The sequence below is a fragment of the Dipteris shenzhenensis genome, chromosome 32, assembly GCF_047967505.1.
Source record: "Dipteris shenzhenensis isolate YYH24624 ecotype China chromosome 32, Dip_SZ_1.0, whole genome shotgun sequence".
In the NCBI taxonomy this organism is placed as follows: domain Eukaryota; kingdom Viridiplantae; phylum Streptophyta; class Polypodiopsida; order Gleicheniales; family Dipteridaceae; genus Dipteris; species Dipteris shenzhenensis.
This window is the reverse complement of record NC_141627.1, coordinates 42,663,641-42,683,073: the sequence shown is the minus strand read 5'-3', so window position 1 is coordinate 42,683,073 and position 19,433 is coordinate 42,663,641. Positions and strand designations below refer to the sequence as shown.

The 19,433-nt window shown below is 45.1% G+C and overlaps 1 protein-coding gene across 2 annotated transcripts; it reads right to left on the bottom strand.

Moving 5' to 3' along the window:
- Positions 1–3,311: 3,311 nt before the first annotated feature.
- Positions 3,312–18,645, bottom strand: LOC147880786 (NADH dehydrogenase ubiquinone 1 beta subcomplex subunit). Of its 2 annotated transcripts, none has more exons than XM_087370870.1 (4): positions 18,439–18,645; positions 18,291–18,336; positions 18,052–18,185; positions 3,312–3,762 (listed from the first exon to the last, which is right to left on the bottom strand). In XM_087370870.1, the coding sequence occupies exons 1-3, from the start codon at positions 18,561–18,563 to the stop codon at positions 18,096–18,098; spliced, it is 261 nt and encodes an 86-aa protein (XP_087226996.1). In that variant the 5' UTR covers positions 18,564–18,645; the 3' UTR covers positions 3,312–3,762; positions 18,052–18,095. The 2 variants fall into 2 exon arrangements, with proteins under 2 accessions (XP_087226996.1, XP_087226994.1); XM_087370868.1 differs by having other exon boundaries at positions 18,102–18,185; positions 18,439–18,642.
- Between the last annotated feature and the right edge of the window lie 788 nt (positions 18,646–19,433).

Here is a 19,433-nt window from a genome sequence, read left to right as displayed (position 1 = left end):
ACAAAAACGTGAGAAAGGGAACTAGCCTCATGTATTGGTTGGACCACTCATTGCTTTTTACGTCAATAAAATCACCATGATAAGGCGCACACTCAAAAAACATCCTCATGGATTGAATAAAATTCACCTTGTTCTACTTATGATGGGGCTTATGGTGACAATGATAAGGTCCAAGAGATCATTTATAGGTTTTCACGGTCATGTCAAGCAAGAACCCCCGAACCACATAGTGAGAGGAGGATGAATTCCGTGTTTCTGGCATCCTGCGCAGGTTGGGATTCAATCTCCTTCAAGCCATTCTCTCCTTTTCTTGGCTTGCCCTTGGCTAGGCCTAAGTGAAGGTGCATTGTGTAAAGCAAAAAGTTAAGAACAGAAAATCCATACATGGCGTATGGGGAGTTCTTGACAGTGAGTGAGCACTAGGGAATTTAAAGAAATGACCATGGTGAATGCAAAATTGATAGAGATAACACCAACATTCATGTGATTGTAATCCATCTCATTATATCTTAAAGATCACAATCATGATTACTTTCATGTTATCAAAAAGAGAACTCACAAGCTCATGCAAGAAAAGCACTTATGTGAATATTTATTAGGCTTTAGTTTTCCAAAAACACTAACTTTGTCATCATGACTAACAAAAGTACTATCCTTGATATTTGCAGTGAGGATCAGGTCCAATATCGTGTCTCGTCTCTATCTAATTAGAAGGGGTTGGAAGATCTCGTCTCTATCCAAGAATGCTATCTAATTCTTGTTCTTTGTAGCCTTTCTAGTCACATAGTTAAACATTGCCCCAAGGGCAAACTAGAATAGGTCTAGGAGAAAAATGGTGATTATCCTCCCTTCATTAGCTCCGATGTATCCCTCCTTTAGGAAGAGATACCTCTCTTAACAAAGAGAGTGCCTCTTGTGTTTATGAGAATGAGCAAATTATCTTTAATGCTTTCACGATTTGATATCCACTATGCTGATAACAAATAGGGATATTTTAGAAGCTAGACACAAGTGTCAACAAACTACAAAGATATAAATAAAAGAATTCGAGATGGTCCTTTTGGAGCTACCTTTGTCTTCAAAGGAGCTAAAGCAGACTATTGATACTATGGCTATGGAAAAGCCCTAGAAGAAAACAGTCTTCCAATATAGTTTTACAGGTTTTACGAGTTTAGGTTCCAAGTTTCGATTTCCAATGTTGTATGGCAAATGTGAATGAGTAGAGGGTTCCAAGTTTTGATTTCCAACAAATAGGTCCCAAATTTTGCAATACTAACAAAATGGTTATGGACTTTGGTAAGATGCTACCGACTTCCAACAAGGGTTTCAAATACCAACAAATGGGTTATGACTTCCAAGTTCCGAACAAAGGGTTCTAGGTTTTGCATTCCAAGTTCCAAGTTACATATTTCAATTAGAGGGCTTTGCATTCTAGGCTAAGTATTGGGTTAAAAAATTGAATTCCAATTAGAGGGTTCTAAGTTCTATGTTGCATACTTTGGGCTACAATGTTGACTTTCAACAAGAGGTGGTAAGGGTTTCAAGTTTCCTTTTTCGTGTCACATTATCGACAGTATCAAAATATACAGATATAACTATTTATTGTTACATGCAACTCTTAGGGTTAAGGTTACAAGTCCTATCGATGCCTTTTTTGCACTCATTTTTTATCCACATTAGAGAAGACCATTCACATAGAATGAGATTGAGATTTTATCTTTAATAGATACACCCCCCCCTTGAAATCTATAAACCATATCCATATGGTTTATAAACCATATCCATATCGTAAGGGTGAGCCCAAATATTGCCCAACCTTCTCCTTTTGAGCTAGGTGCCATGTATACCCCCAATACCTCCTTTCTCTTTTGGCCTTCCAACAAAGCTTCCATACTTCCATTGAAGGCATCTCATGAGTCCTTATGAGACCTCAACCGTCCCATTATCTTCATCCCTTGCTCACTTATCCACAAAATTACCCCACATTAAGTCCTTTATTCCTTGCCATTACATTCCCAAATTCTCTAAGGTTTTCCCCACAAAAAGGAAAAAGAAACAAGAGGTGTGGGGAGGGGCAACACGATATGAAAACCTTAGCAATTTATCCATATAATCTACAATTTAGCATGCATGTGAAAAAAAGTAAAAGAAGCAATAAATCAACCATAACTGCCACCTAGTTTCAAACCCATCCAAGATATACATCTTAAAGTGTTTTCTAAATAAAGGAAGTTCGTTGATTACAACTATTTTTTTTAATTTAAAAAAAAAACCAAATTTCTAAATAAAATAAGTTAGTCAATGACAACTAAATTTAACCAATTTCTAGACGTTAGAGCATTACCACATTAAAAGCTATGTCACAACGTCCCAATCACTTGGACTTTACCTTTTCGTCGCTCTATTTTTTTTAAAATGAGCATTTATAGCCTCTTTTTCGTAACTTAAATGTCCAGCCTTCATCCTTGGAGCTAGCCTAAGTTTTCCAAGATAATTCAAGTCACACTCCAAGGAGCACAATGCATTTAAGAATATAAGCCACAATGCTTTAGCATGGTCTTCATTTGGAGCATGGCACATGGTTATATAGAAGAGGTTTTCCACTTATTTGTCCCAATTTGTTGAAACTCCATTGCTCACTACTTGCATATAAGTAGACTCCATCTTTCTATGCAATAAGGAAAAGAATCAAGGATTTCTCATGGGGCCAATGGGAACAAATGTTTATTTACATGTCAAGTATCAAAGGGTATAACTCATAAACTGGAAAGCTCAACGGACAATGTGGTGATGTATGGGAGGAGGGAAAAAGTCACTTTCAAGACTGTCAAGATCGTTTGGGAAGCACATGCTTGTTACACAAGCCCAATATTGGAAAACCACTTCATTCAAGAAAGTGTACAAGAGGTCTTGCTAGGTCAATGGAACCTTACCCACAATTGCTGGCATAGTGTTTAAAAACTTACATGAGGCTTTTGAGACATTGAATCTCAAGCAAATTGTTACAAGTTGACCAATTTTGGCCTCTACCTAGAACCATAAAATAGTTATGCCAAAGCTGGAGTTGTAGGCTTGGTCACTCAAAGGATAGTTTAAGGACTAGCACATGCCAAATTCTGCAAAATTTAGAAACAAATCTAGTTCAAATTTTGCCTTTGATGGAGGGGGACCTAGCGCTATTCAAAGTATAAAACAGTCAGTCATCTTCACCCTTAACTGCAGCACACTCGTAGATAATATAAATTGCACTTGTCAATAGGAATTTTTAAGACCCTTAAAGTGAAACTTTGCACACCATGACCAGATATTCATGAGAAATCAACACTCACGTGGCTGCTCCATGTGATTTACAAACATAGATCCACATTCAGATGAATAAACTGCACTCGTCAATAGGAGTTTTTAAGACCCTTAAAGTGAAACTTTGCACACCATAACCAGATATTCATGAGAAATTAACACTCACGTGGCTGCTTCATGTGATTTACAAACATAGATCCACATTCAGATGAACTCAACATCAGTTCACATTGGAAATGCTCATACATGCAAGTCGTGAAAAATATTGCTCAGGTTCAAAGTTCTTTGGCCAGGCCCCATGTGGATAGCAACATTTCCACAATCAGAGTCGAAATCCCGTGTGGCAACTACATTGCAAATTGCTATTTAGCTCGTAAAGAGCTAAGGTTGATAACATTTCGCATAATAGAGCTGCTGAAAGCCTTATTTACATGTATCCATTATTTAGCATCAATGATGTACCTGAAAACGACACAATTGTCTTTGCCCACATTAGAGATCAAGGAGAAACCCTAGTGCAAAGAACTTACCAGCTTTCTTATTAGTGGTTAAAATTTGAAAAAATTGGGCACTGAGGGAGACCAAAAGCCTATGAATCAGTGGGAACGTCCCAATAAAGTGTATAGTTCAGTCTGAATATTCGCCATCTTGTACACATTCATTACAGAGAAAAACCTGTAGCCACTGCTAAAAGCAGATAGATCAATTACAGCTGGAACACAACCCTTGGAAATTCTACATACTCAGGAGAGAAAAAAACCCTTACAGCAGCAGCTTCATTAAAGATGAAGGCCAGCTTTCAGATGAAACCTAAAAGGACATCCTCACACCATCCAAGGCTTTCAGATGAAACTCAGAAGGATCCCCCCCCCCCTTTTCTCTCTCTCTCTCTCTCTCTCTCTCTCTCTCTCTCCTGCCTGCCGCTGCCTGCAAGGGGCCCCCCTCCCCCCTGCCTGTCCCGCCTGCCGCTGCCTGCAAGGCCCCTCTATAGGGCCATCTTGCTATATTAAGCAGCCTGCTGCTCATAGGCTACCATAAGCCAGCTCTAAGCTACCTCAGCGAAGCCAAGATACCCTCCCCCCTGCCTGTCCCGCCTGCCGCTGCCTGCAAGGCCCCTCTATAGGGCCATCTTGCTATATTAAGCAGCCTGCTGCTCATAGGCTACCATAAGCCAGCTCTAAGCTACCTCAGTGAAGCCAAGATACCCCCGGGAGACCTGCGACTCCCACACCGCTTCGAGAAGCCACCCAACCGGAGAGACCCCCCCCCCTCCCCTCCCTTCCTGTTGGCATACTATCTGAACATGTACTTCTAGCTCAAGTCCTAGCTTCTGGTAACATGTTAGAATACACAATGGAGAATGAAACGTCCACGAGACCACACCTGAGAACTCTAGATCTTACTCGAGAAGTGCACACGTCCCCCCCCCTCCCCTCCCTTCCTGTTGGCATACTATCTGAACATGTACTTCTAGCTCAAGTCCTAGCTTCTGGTAACATGTTAGAATACACAATGGAGAATGAAACGTCCACGAGACCACACCTGAGAACTCTAGATCTTACTCGAGAAGTGCACACGTGTGCAAATGTAAACCATGCTCGGATCTGGAATAGACAGCAAGACATAACAACGAATGACTGAATAAGAATTTCCAGGAGAAGACCCCCCCCCCTCCCCTCCCTTCCTGTTGGCATACTATCTGAACATGTACTTCTAGCTCAAGTCCTAGCTTCTGGTACCATGTTAGAACACACAATGGAGAATGAAACGTCCACGAGACCACACTTGAGAACTCTAGATCTTACTCGGGAAGTGCACACATGTGTGCAAATGTAAACCATGCTCGGATCTGGAATAGACAGCAAGACATAACAACCAATGACTGAATAAGAATTTCCAGGAGAAGACCCAAAATGTATTACAAAATAGTGCACTGACAAACCACACTAAATGGACATCGAGGCTAGTGCTGGATGTGAGGCCACAGAGTGTTGCCCTAATGTGCTGCTCTCTCCTACTGCTGTGCACCTCTGATGAGGTCTTCAGTGGCTATGGAAGGAGCCCTCCACGTGTGCTAAGGTCTACTGCTGCTCTGGTGCCTCTGTCGCACCCTGCTGCTGGAACCTCTGTCCAGGCTGGAACAGACGGCAGACTGCTGCCCCTTGCTACTGCCTTCTCCTGGTCCTTCTCATGCCTGGGGATGCACTCCTGAAGAGCCTGAAGCAGTCTGCAATGCTGCTCTCCAAGTACCTCGACTGCCCCCCCACTAAATGACCCAGCAAATACACCAACTGGGGGCCTGTACTGCTGAGCTAAGGTCAGACTGACCCAGTCTGCTGGCTGGCCAACCCACTTTGTGGATTACTTTGTGGACTCACCGACCATACCAGCCCTTTGGGTTCTATAAAACCCTCTGTTAGCTGCACCTTTTGTGTCCAAGCCCAGGGCTGGCACAGCCCTTTGTACCCCTCCAACAGGGCCTCCAACAGTCTGCAGACCTGCCATAAACATGTTGAGATTCCGCATCTCCAGGCGTGGCCAGCCGACCAGCCCCCATGCAGCAAGGGGGGCCAGAGGGGGTAGGCTGGCCGACCAGCTGGTCGGCCCAGTTGGCCTGACCGACCAGGCTGGTCGGTCCAGTCAAACTGGCCGACTCCCCCCCTTGGCCTGCCCTATAAAAGGGCCTCCTTCCCTTCATTTCCTCTATCACTTCTTGCAGCTCCTCAAGGCTCCAGCATACAGCCTGCTCCTGACCATCCCCTCAGAGCCCCCTCTCAGCTGCTCAGTTGGCTGCCCACACTCCCGCAGCAGATCTTGCCTCTTCAAGGCCCTTGCCTCCCCGCTCCAGGCCTCTGCCTCTTCGTTTCAGGCTTCTCCTGCCTCCGTGCTCTCAGGCTTCAGCTTTCTTGTGTTCCCCCCTTTTTCTCTGCTTCAGTTCAGCCTCTCCAGCAGCTCCTGTTTTCTATCTTATTCAAGATATCTTGTATTTCAGTTGCTGCCCTGGTTTAAGGGCTGATTTACAGCAGATCAGTGGTGGTACATTTTGTTATCTCTAGTGTTCTCTGTGTGGCTCTATAATTTCAGTTTGTTTGCATCTTCCGCTGCCATTTTAATATGGTATCAGAGCACCAGGTTACTCTCTGATCTGGGAACTTCTATATTGATGAAGTTGAAGAAGTTTGTCCTCCACTGACTACAGAGCTTTCTTCTCCCCTCCCTATATATATATATTTTTGATTTTTCCATCCCGTACCCCGGGCTCGTACCCCGGGCTATCAATAGCAGCCTACTGCTTCATCAAGAGCCTCTCCCCCCCTTCCTTCATCGCGCATCGGGTCGGCTCCCGTCTTCACCCGTACGACTTTATTCAGGGGTTTTTTGGCAGAACTTATTGGCTCTTGATCTTTGGGTTCGATTGTTGAGATTGGCCCTGTTCTAGACCTTGATCTTTTCACCAGCCCCGTTCTCTTCAGCCCCTTGTTGCTGTCCATTCCCTGTTTTCAGTTATGGCTGATGAAACAAAGGATTCTACTCCGGATCTTCGCGTATCCCCTATGTCCAGTTTCTTTCAAGAGTCTGACAAGCCTGTACGTATTCCCACTCTTCCTACATTTCCAGATGCTCGGCAGTTAGATGGGACCAATTATTCTCTTTGGAAAATTCAGATGGCGTCTGTATTGGAATCTTATGATCTTGCTGAGTTTGTTGATCCCGGGATCCCTCGTCCGTCACCTGAGGAGGAGCCACATGCTTCTCTTATCTGGGATAAATTGAATGCTCGTGTACGCTCGTTCATCTTTCTCAATTGTCAACCAGGGGTTCTCAATCATATCAAGCATCTTACTTCTGCACGTGCTATTTGGGAATTTCTTGATGGCATGTATCTTCGCGTCACTCCCATGAAACGTATTTCCTTGGAAGTTCAGCTTCGTCGCCTCGATCCAACTACTTCTCCTTCCATACGGGACCACATCAACAAAATGCAGAGCATGCATCAGGACATCCTCCATGCAGGCAAGGCTATCTCCTCCGAAGATATGGCTATTACTCTCTTATCTCATGTTATTACTGACAGTCGATATGCAGCATTCTATTCTTCTCTTATTACCTCTGGCCGCCTCAGCACCATCACTTGGGAGGAACTTGTCCCCATGATGATGGATCAGGAGGAACAGTTCACTAAAACCTCTGATGGTTCTTCTGAGGCTCTTGTGGCCCATCGTCCCAAATCACGATCCAAGAATGCCCCGTCCTCTGCCAATAACTCATCTCCTTCATGAAAAAGATAAAGATTGGGATCAGCCAGAGAGCGAAGAAGGCCTTGGCAGCAGAAGAAGGTATCAATACGCTGATTCCAGGCCCGAGGAGCTTGCTTGAGACCGTAGAGAGCCTTGCGAAGGCGACAGACCATGAAAGGAGAACGAGAATCAATGAAGCCGGGCGGCTGATCCACATATACCTCTCTTCATGAAGATCACCATTCAAAAATGCAGATTTGACGTCCATTTGAAAGATGGGCCACTGATGGTGGGCGGCAAGAGCGAGGATCGTGCGGATGGTGCTCATCCGGGCGGTAGGTGCAAAGGTCTCCCCATAGTCGATGCCGGGTCGTTGGGCATAGCCTTTAGCCACCAGCCGAGCTTTATACTTGTCGACAGAACCATCAGAGGCGTATTTTGTTTTGAAAATCCATCGGACACCAATGACGGAACGATGTGAGGGACGAGGGACAAGGTCCCAGGTGTGGTTCCGAAGAAGAGCATGAATTTCCGCTTCCATAGCCTGTTTCCAATGAGGCTGGGCCAGAGCCTGAGGAACGGTAGTGGGCTCACGAGTGGCGAGGATGCGAGACATAAGGGCATAATTGACATGAAGGGGATCAGAAGAGGACGGTGGGAGATGGCGATGAGAGCGACGAGGCCCATCATCAGGGGGTGGTTCGGAGTAGGGATCCTCAAGACCGGAGGAGCGGAGAGTATCAATGAGCCATCGCGGAACACGTACCGAGCGGGGTTCCAAAGGAGGAGCAGACGAGGGTGGAGCCGGAGAAGGAGGCGGAGGAGAGAGAATAGGAGGTGATGTACCGGGGGACGAGGCAGGTGGAGGGAGAGAGGGCTCCGGGCATGGTTGTAAGACACGTTAAGACACGACACATTAGACACGCTTCAGACACGAGTGTCTAAAGTGTCTTAAAGATAAGACACGTAAGACACGCCATTGTGGTTATAATAATAAATATTTAATTAATATATGTATAAGTATACAAATGTACAACTTGCTAGCATAGCTAGCTGCTAGATTCTAGAAGTACAATAAACTACACTTAAATAATGCAAGAAGAAACAATGCACTTGTACAATGTAGTTAAGAGTCAAGACTCATCACCCAAGACTTAAAAGTTAAAGTTAAGACTCACGACTGAAGAGCTTGCAAGTTTTGCATACTTAAAGATTTAAACTGACAATTGAATCTTGTCACATGTGACTTGAATGAAAACTGCATCTCGACACATATAATTGAAAGGAAGCTTTCGACTCTCAAGACTCAAATCTCTGAAGATTCATCCTAATTTGAATCTATGAGGTCACTGCCACTGCTAGATCCAAAGTCACCATCAATGATAGCATGGCTAAGTCACTCCCCACCCACCCAAAAAAAAAAAAAAACACAGGGTGTCTAAAGGTGTCTTAAGGTAAGACACGTGTCTTAAGTGTCTTAAGTGTCTTATCATAAGACACTAGTGTCTTAACAACCATGGCTCCGGGGCATCGGACGGATCTCCAAGAACAGGAGGAGAGTCGGAGGATGTCGGAAGGACCTGCTCGTCGAAAAGAACATCCCTGCTCACGGAGATAATGCGGCGGCGAGGATCATAGAGGCGATAGCCAATGGAGACGGAGTTGTAGCCTACGAACAAGAGCTTGTGGGACTTAGGATCAAGCTTTCCACGATCAGATTTAGGAATATGAACATAAGCATCACAGCCAAATACTCGAAAATGGGAAACATCGGGCTTAGATCCATAGTAAGCTTGATAAGGGGTCATGCTTGGGACTGTTGATGTCGGAGAGCGGTTAAGAGTATGGATGGCGGTCATCATGGCCTCGGCCCAAAGAGACTGAGGGAGTTGACTGTGAGTGAGCATGGTCCGAGCCATTTCAACACCGGTACGATGTTTACGTTCAACCACACCATTATCAGAAGGGGTACCTGTGTTGGCAAATTCCCGTTTGACACCATGACTACTCAAGAACCGATCAAACTCGAGAGAGGTGAATTCACCACCTTTATCAGCACGAAGAATTTTGAGGGAGTGATTGGATTCTTTTTCCACCATGGCTAGCCAGGTCTGGAAACGACTGAAAGCCAGATCCTTGTGGGAAAGAAAATAGATCCAAGAGTAGCGACTGAAATCATCAACAAGGAGCATGTAGTACGAGGCTCCCCCAAGGGACATAATCTGCATAGGGCCACATAGGTCGAGGTGAACAAGACCAAGCGGAACAGTGGCACGGCGAGAGGCATGATGAGCGAACGGCTCGCGATGTTGTTTGCCCAATATGCAAGAGGGACAGAGACCTTGGCGAGTACCGACGTTAGGGAGGCCGAGGACAAGCTGATCACGGAAAGCACGATGAAGAGCATCAATGTGTAAATGACCAAACCGATAATGCCAAAGGTCGCCAAGAGAGGTTCCTGTAAGGGAGGGAAGGGCAACAAGCTTGTAGATACCATTAGTAGAATGGCCGGTCCAAACCGGCTGTCCGGTGGCACGATCGCGGATGGTGACAGAGGCTGCTTCAAACTCAACTTTCATATTGTTTTGACAAATCTGATGAACCGAAAGGAGATGAAAGCCGAGAGACGGAACATAAAGAACACGAGAAGAGTGTTTACCCCCTTTGCGATCAGGAATAATATCAAGAGAGCCCTCTGAATGAACAGGAATAGAGTGCTTATCGCCGATGCAGACACGACCAGAATGAGGAGTGAGATCCTGGAGCAGTGAGGAGGAGGGGGTCATATGCCGAGAGGCCCCACTATCAACAATCCATTCACGAGCATCGGAGCTATGGAGAGCCAATGACTCTGCTGCAGGAAGGGGGACCGAATTCAAGAGCTCAAGGTGAACAAATGCAGGAGTAGGGGTAAGGGAAGCATCAACCGCAGCGGCCAGAGGTGCGTCAGCTCGTTTGTGTTTGCGGTATGGACAATTGCGCCAATAATGGCCAGGAGTGCCACAGTGATTGCAATTACCTTTGGGAGCAGGACGGTCACTAGAGGGATCTGAAGGAGATGAGTTATTGGCAGAGGACGGGGCATTCTTGGATCGTGATTTGGGACGATGGGCCACAAGAGCCTCAGAAGAACCATCAGAGGTTTTAGTGAACTGTTCCTCCTGATCCATCATCATGGGGACAAGTTCCTCCCAAGTGATGGTGCTGAGGCGGCCAGAGGTAATAAGAGAAGAATAGAATGCTGCATATCGACTGTCAGTAATAACATGAGATAAGAGAGTAATAGCCATATCTTCGGAGGAGATAGCCTTGCCTGCATGGAGGATGTCCTGATGCATGCTCTGCATTTTGTTGATGTGGTCCCGTATGGAAGGAGAAGTAGTTGGATCGAGGCGACGAAGCTGAACTTCCAAGGAAATACGTTTCATGGGAGTGACGCGAAGATACATGCCATCAAGAAATTCCCAAATAGCACGTGCAGAAGTAAGATGCTTGATATGATTGAGAACCCCTGGTTGACAATTGAGAAAGATGAACGAGCGTACACGAGCATTCAATTTATCCCAGATAAGAGAAGCATGTGGCTCCTCCTCAGGTGACGGACGAGGGATCCCGGGATCAACAAACTCAGCAAGATCATAAGATTCCAATACAGACGCCATCTGAATTTTCCAAAGAGAATAATTGGTCCCATCTAACTGCCGAGCATCTGGAAATGTAGAAAGAGTGGGAATACGTACAGGCTTGTCAGACTCTTGAAAGAAACTGGACATAGGGGATACGCGAAGATCCGGAGTAGAATCCTTTGTTTCATCAGCCATAACTGAAAACAGGGAATGGACAGCAACAAGGGGCTGAAGAGAACGGGGCTGGTGAAAAGATCAAGGTCTAGAACAGGGCCAATCTCAACAATCGAACCCAAAGATCAAGAGCCAATAAGTTCTGCCAAAAAACCCCTGAATAAAGTCGTACGGGTGAAGACGGGAGCCGACCCGATGCGCGATGAAGGAAGGGGGGGAGAGGCTCTTGATGAAGCAGTAGGCTGCTATTGATAGCCCGGGGTACGGGATGGAAAAATAAAAAATATATATATATAGGGAGGGGAGAAGAAAGCTCTGTAGTCAGTGGAGGACAAACTTCTTCAACTTCATCAATATAGAAGTTCCCAGATCAGAGAGTAACCTGGTGCTCTGATACCATATTAAAATGGCAGCGGAAGATGCAAACAAACTGAAATTATAGAGCCACACAGAGAACACTAGAGATAACAAAATGTACCACCACTGATCTGCTGTAAATCAGCCCTTAAACCAGGGCAGCAACTGAAATACAAGATATCTTGAATAAGATAGAAAACAGGAGCTGCTGGAGAGGCTGAACTGAAGCAGAGAAAAAGGGGGGAACACAAGAAAGCTGAAGCCTGAGAGCACGGAGGCAGGAGAAGCCTGAAACGAAGAGGCAGAGGCCTGGAGCGGGGAGGCAAGGGCCCTGAAGAGGCAAGATCTGCTGCGGGAGTGTGGGCAGCCAACTGAGCAGCTGAGAGGGGGCTCTGAGGGGATGGTCAGGAGCAGGCTGTATGCTGGAGCCTTGAGGAGCTGCAAGAAGTGATAGAGGAAATGAAGGGAAGGAGGCCCTTTTATAGGGCAGGCCAAGGGGGGGAGTCGGCCAGTTTGACTGGACCGACCAGCCTGGTCGGTCAGGCCAACTGGGCCAACCAGCTGGTCGGCCAGCCCCCATGCAGCAAGGGGGGCCAGAGGGGGTAGGCTGGCCGACCAGCTGGTCGGCCCAGTTGGCCTGACCGACCAGGCTGGTCGGTCCAGTCAAACTGGCCGACTCCCCCCCTTGGCCTGCCCTATAAAAGGGCCTCCTTCCCTTCATTTCCTCTATCACTTCTTGCAGCTCCTCAAGGCTCCAGCATACAGCCTGCTCCTGACCATCCCCTCAGAGCCCCCTCTCAGCTGCTCAGTTGGCTGCCCACACTCCCGCAGCAGATCTTGCCTCTTCAGGGCCCTTGCCTCCCCGCTCCAGGCCTCTGCCTCTTCGTTTCAGGCTTCTCCTGCCTCCGTGCTCTCAGGCTTCAGCTTTCTTGTGTTCCCCCCTTTTTCTCTGCTTCAGTTCAGCCTCTCCAGCAGCTCCTGTTTTCTATCTTATTCAAGATATCTTGTATTTCAGTTGCTGCCCTGGTTTAAGGGCTGATTTACAGCAGATCAGTGGTGGTACATTTTGTTATCTCTAGTGTTCTCTGTGTGGCTCTATAATTTCAGTTTGTTTGCATCTTCCGCTGCCATTTTAATAAAACAAGGGCCCATGTGTGGCCCAATGAATTGCCAGCACCATGGCTGTCTGTAACACAACTAAAAGGTGGGTCAATAAGTAACCCTAAGAAGGATGTCTGCATGCTGCCCATGTGGCATCCTGTCTGCCCACATGGCAGCCTCTCCCTCCCTCCATGTTTCCCCTATCATCCTACAGGTCATTCCCCCACGCTCTCGTCATTTGGAGGCTTACAAACGGGGAGTTGACCCTAATTCTCTGACAATTCCCACACCTTCTGTCAGACCCTGTATATGAAATGGGAATATAGTTGCATACAATATGGATAAGGATTGCTTGTAGCATATGCTCCCAAAACAAAGGCAGATGTCAGACACATAGGCATATGCATAGTTTCACTGAGCCTCCAAAAAGGAAGAGACAACTCAATTGTGATAATGGGGATTCTATCTAGCCTAGCTACAACTGCTTCTAAGCAAGCATGTACAGAAAATGTTGCTGAATACACAGCATGCCTAACAGATCCATGGCCCAGAAACAATGGATAGCCAGGAAGGGCTGGACGGCCATGAAGGAGGTCTATAGGACATGTAAGCCAAGGAGAATGACCCAACCAAGGGCCTGGAATCGCACCAGGTTATGTTCGGTACAAGGGCCAGGCCGGCCCTATACTGAGGTTGACCCAATCAGACTGGTAGGCGCAGCAGAAGGTGGCAACAGCAGCGTCAGCATTGCAGAAGCAGCAGACAACAAAACAGATCAAAAACACAGTGGACTTTTGGTGAAACAACATGCTGACTTTTTGGCTGATCTAGTCTATGCCAACCGATGACCAGTCAACAAGGCTGACCAGTCTGAACAATGAAGTCATATAGCCTGTAAAAGGCCCAAAACCCTCATTCTACCAATCAACAGCTTCAACAATTTCTAGCACATCTAGCCTCCATCAACCATGTTCTCTTCATAGTCCTTCTCACCCTAGCTTCGAAGGGGGGGGTGTTGGATATCGAAGCCTATGTGTGAGAGTCCTAGAGTGTGAAGAGTCCTTGTGCAAGTGGACCACTTGTCCAAGTAGACTAAGTAATGTTTATGATCCTATGCAACCTGATTTATTAGGTCTATGTGCAGCCTATAAAAAGGTGTATGTACTTGTCAGTCTGAGATTCAGCGGTCCATTGTGTCATTCTCTGCCTCCCAACAGGTGATTGGTGGCACTCTCTCACCGTGTGTTATAACAATGTCTAACATGGTTTTAGAGCTAATGCTGAAACATGCTTAGATTTTCCAACAATAAGGCCATGATTGATTGTTTAACATGAATGAAATCATGTTTTGTTAAAAGAGACATCTTTTTATTGTGCTTTATTTGACTAATTGTTTATCTGAGTAATATAATTGACCTTGATAGCAATATTCTACAGTATTATTGAAGTAGAGTGGATTGAAGCCATACCTTCATAAGGCTGAAGGTATGAGCCCACTGCTCCTTACTGAGCTGACACCTGCAATCGCATGGCAAGCCTGATAAGAGGCTTAACCTTCACACCTATACACTAGTCCGTCCTAAAGACACAAGTGGGGGTCAAGGCCACCATAATACCCCCCTTGCTCTAGGCAAGGTGTAGAAGATATCATGAAGCATTTAGAGGACAAGGCACACATACAATCATTTTGGGGGGCTATCCAAGGTAGAGTACCATTATTGACACATACATAACATTCATTTTATGCTAATGCAAGGGTAGAGGACCCATTAATGACACAACAAAGTAAAGCTCGAAAGCCCAAAAGTCAGAGCTATCTTCCCCAATGGAAAGATCTACCATGATAGTGAGAGCATTGTCTGGTGGGTTGTCAACGTTTGGGTCGGACTTTACCTCCACGAGATTTGCTTCTTCTTCTTCAAGCTTTTCAAGCCGTCTAAAGCATTGATTTGGCCGTATGGCCAGGTTTCTTACAGTAGGTACACTTGGCCATTTTGCTTGCAAAGTGTTTACTGGTGCAGCCCTTGCTTCTGGTGTACATTGCTTCTCGTTCTGGAGTGATGGGTGTTGTGCGACAACGATCATTGTCCATTAATACAGCAACAATTTCTCATAGTTCATTGCACGAGCAACTTGAAGGACACCAAGAATATCTAATTGCTGGGATTGTCTTCGAGCCTATTGAGAAGTACAGCCTTCTTATCATCATCATCAGGAGGAGCTTTCAAGGTAGCAAGTTGTACTGAGATGGTCCTTCAAAGAGGAATCCTTAATGGACACCTTATAAATTGTTGTTTGAGAAAGACTTTGGAATTATTAAGATCTTCTCCAAAAAGATCATTCAGATTGTCCCATACCTCTTTTGATGTAATATCAAGATTGAGATTATGAATATAATTGTCTGCAAGACCCAGATCAATAATGGCAAGAGCTCAACCTTTTCGTCATTCCATGCAATCATCGCAGCTGAATTTCCTTCCAGCTTGGGATCAGTTCCCTTGACGACTTTCCACACACTCTACTACATAAGGACGAGGCGTACCTTGGTCTCAATGCGAAAGTTTGTACCAGAGAATTTCTCGATTTGAAAAGCAAGACGGGGATGTTCCATTGGTGGAGATTGCTATGTCCATGAACTTAAAAGTTTCTTCCTAAGCATCCAATGGGCCAGAGGACACCCAATCTGATAGAACGCAAGGACTGATGCTGTTGGCCCAGTAGCTTCAACTTTCTCTTAGTGAATAGATTAAAAAACTGCTCGTCACAAGAGGGAAACATTACCTGCTTTGAAACAACTCGAGCACCTTCGTATTCCCAGGCCGCTAGGAGACACTATGACACCGCCAAGGAAGCGCATAGGAGCAGGCATCAGAAATTCACGCAAGCGGACACAGGAATACGGGCCTGAACGTAGGCCCTTAAGCGTGGCATGTCTAGAGAATGAGTTGGGGTAGAAACTCAGCAACAGAAGGGAGCAACAATTTGTCCAAGCTCATGGAGTGGCTGTAAATAGATAATGGAGGAAGAGCTTGGGCTGTTGGTGGGCAGCAACATGGTTGTCGTGCCCAAAAACACAACAATTAGTGTAGTTTCGATCTCATGACAGCCCCCAAATTTGAAAATCATAAATTCCATTACACACAGACAGGCTGGAGCTGCTGCAGGGCTAGATCCAGGGTTGGCTGGTAGAGAAAGCCCTACAGACTGGGTAGGTCCATTCTGTAGGAAGTCAGGTATTCTAGGGCGGGAGAGCAGTCCAGCCTGCTTCAAGGTACCATCCAGGAGGATTGTGGTGCAGCAAGGAAAGTGGTAACTGCAGGGAACAAGGTGCTCACGGGTCTTCACCATTGTCTGCCCTCAGAGCAGCAAGAAAGACAGGATCGAAGGAGGTGACTTGTGCCTCAGCTTGGGCTGCATTCTAAGCAGCAGGAAGTCAAGGAATCATAGCAAGCCACTGCCTTACAAGAAGGATCAGTTGGAAGTTGTGATTGTGGGGCACACATACGAGGCCCACACAACCTCAACGAGAGCAATGCAGGTCCAAGTGTTTTGGAATGCCAATGAGGTAGGAGAACGGCCTTGTGTATGTACAGGGTCCGCATCTAGTCAACACTCCAGTCATAGAGGGTGGCACACTAGACATAACTTTTGTATTGTCTCCACATTGGATGGAAATATATTTTGCTGGTTCTACATCTCTCTCTTGCACATTGTCTGTTTACTTACTGCACATCTATTTAGTACACACTAAGCACAAGAAGTTTGGATTTAAATATACTACTGAGTGAGTTCCTAGGCTCTATAACTCTATCTTCCTCTGTACATACTCTCTGTTATTCTCTACAAATAATGTCAATGTTTTCAGAACTTATTTAAGGGAGGAAAGAGGCAAGAGCGCTGGGAGCATAGGTATTGAAACTGCAACCTATGGTTTTTTATGAAAATATACAAGAGCAACCTTACTAAATGAGATTTTTCAACAAAGGCAAAAAAAGAAAGTGTTGAGATGGAGGTAGATGAGAAGGGGAAAGGCAGGGGCAGCCGCAGGAGGGAGGGAGATCCTTAGAAGAAAAAAAAACTCCAAATTTGAAATACAGAGAGGTGCTTACAAAGCCATGCAGTGCTTACTGATCTGTCAAGATCTATGAGCTGCATCGAGGTTTGTTTAAACACAATGCTTCCTCGAATATAAAACCAAAACAGAAGGGGGAGGGCTTTGTTTTCCCCCTCTAAATGGAGAAAGATGTCATGACAGACTGAGCTTATCTTGAGCGATTACAGAGGTGTGTCACTAAAGGAGTGCAGTTGTTGCCATCACTACACTACAGATGGAATGACTAGACCAACTTCCTTCATTGCTCTCCTTTAATTATACCCATTTACAGTGAAAAAATATTATTAGGCAGAAGCACTCTTACTTCTATAAAGACTAATAAAATGCAATTGAAAAGCAATCGCTCTTTGCGGTCTTTTGACAGAGTTTACCTGCACATTGACTTTGTCGACTAGCTAACTGAGACGAAACAACATAAGTTCACCAACCAAATAAAGGAGTCCAGGATAAGAGAATGGCCCAGGCAGTTGATCAATCAATAATGGGCCACTTAATTCATTAAGTTGGTTGACCAGTAAAAATGAGCTGACTAGGGCATTAAGCTGGACGAGGGCTGCATTGAGCAGGCACCAACGGGTTGGATCAATAACTCAACAAAAATTTGACATAAGTGGAGGGAATGCAGGTGAGTTTATTTTTTAAGACAATATAATGGCTACTTTAAAAATCAATGTCTCAGCTTAGCAAGACTAAACCTCCTGAGAAACGCCTAAATCTCAACATATCACGAGAAATATAAAGGTGTAAAGAAAGAAATCGGACCACGTACAATTCTGCTAAAGGTGTAATCAAAGACGTCTAAAATGTAGTGGAAGCACGATGGCTTAACTTTTCAAAGACCATCAAGAAGCCTAGGAAGCTTGTTTAGTAAAAGAGAAGCCTTAATTATCTCATTCTCCCGAAATGAGGACAAGAAATGCACACAAATTGGACGATTCCGAGAACGGATGGAAAATATAACAGAGCTACACAAAAACCTGCAGAGATGTCAGCATTGCTAGTACTCACACCGGCCAAATATTTGTCGTTTAGAACAGATTATTCATAACGAACTTGGAAATCGAAGGGGAAAGCCCCAATTTATCCGACATTGCCCCTCGTACGGCGCATGACGTCGAATTAGCTGCGGCTGGGCGCTTACATATGTTGAGACAAATAATTTGAATTTTCAAATTGTTTCACACATCATACCTTGGCGTCCTCCCCGTGTGCATGTTCATGTCCATGCCCATGCCCGTGACCATGGCCAGGATGATCCCATGGATGGCGTAAACCCTACCAGACGAACATGAGAACTTGCATTTTTACTCAAAAAACCAAACCACGAATGCAGCAGAATTTTTCTAATAACTCGAGGCGCAACCAAAACGTGGAAAGTACCAGCAAGACAGGCCCATCCTCCTTGGCTCTGTACAGGATCCAAAACCTGCAGCATTCAGGATACCGTTACGCAAGCACGGACTGGGCATCTACGGCAAGAGTTTAAAGATGTAGGAGGCTAACAAAGGGTAGCACAATGGAGAGAGACCACATGATAGCGCCCATGATCTGGCCAGTCCGAACATGCCAGCGCTTTGGGGGGTGCAAGGTAAGGCCGCCATAGCTGATCTCGTGACCGTGGGAGCCGTGTCCGTGAGGATCGGAGCCAGCCATCTCTCTCTGCTTGTGCTGTGGCTTCTTCTTCTTCGTCGTCGTCGTCGTCTTCTTCTTCTCCTTCCTCTTGCAACCCCTAGTCAACCATCCTGTTGACCTAGATTTCATTAAATTCGATAATTTTCTTTAGTTATGGAAAATTTCGTTGATTATGAATTATGAAAATTTTCATTGATTATGGGAAACTTCATTGATTGTGGAAATTTTTATTAGTTCTCTGAACTAAAATGTAATAGTGGCACCGCTGTTACTAAACACCGTTTGGGGATGCAATGGATTACCAGAGGTGTTAATAAACACCTTGTGATTTTGTCAGATAAAAAATTTATGCAAATAGGCATCAATAAAAATCACAACAAGTGAGAAACATTACATGAAAGAACATAATACCGAGGACAAAATGATCACCAATGTCTATGCTTCTATACAAAGCAAGCCTTCCTATGCTTTGATACAAACATGTTGTTATCTTCTTGGGTGGATTTATGGCTTTTGATGTACACGACCAAACCATCACATCCACACAATCCCATAACGTAGCATACCATTCTCAAATTGCTCTCTATACCGATAAAATGATGTCTTTGGTATTCCGTGTATCTTGTACTATGCTTTGTAACACACCACCTGACCATTCACCTTGAATTTGTAGCATACCCTCTTAGCCAACTCATAATGCCAAGCCATTGATAACATAACATATATAAAGTTTGTAACAAGATTTCAAGGAGCTGTCCCAAAATTCTTCCTTGTTGTCATTTAACATGTCTCGATCAACATGTTAGCAATACCTATGCTCACAAAAATCAATAAATGAAATTTGTTGCACTAATTCCAATGACATTCTGTACATTGATGTCACGGAAATCA

Coding starts and splice junctions, on each gene's coding strand:
- LOC147880786 (XM_087370868.1), bottom strand. CDS start 18,563: ATGGCTGGCTCCGATCCTCACGGACACGGCTCCCACGGTCACGAGATC. Junction 18,337..18,438: donor ATCATGGGCGCTATCATGTG/GTCTCTCTCCAT, acceptor TGAATGCTGCAG/GTTTTGGATCCTGTACAGAG. Junction 18,186..18,290: donor AGGATGGGCCTGTCTTGCTG/GTACTTTCCACG, acceptor TTCGTCTGGTAG/GGTTTACGCCATCCATGGGA.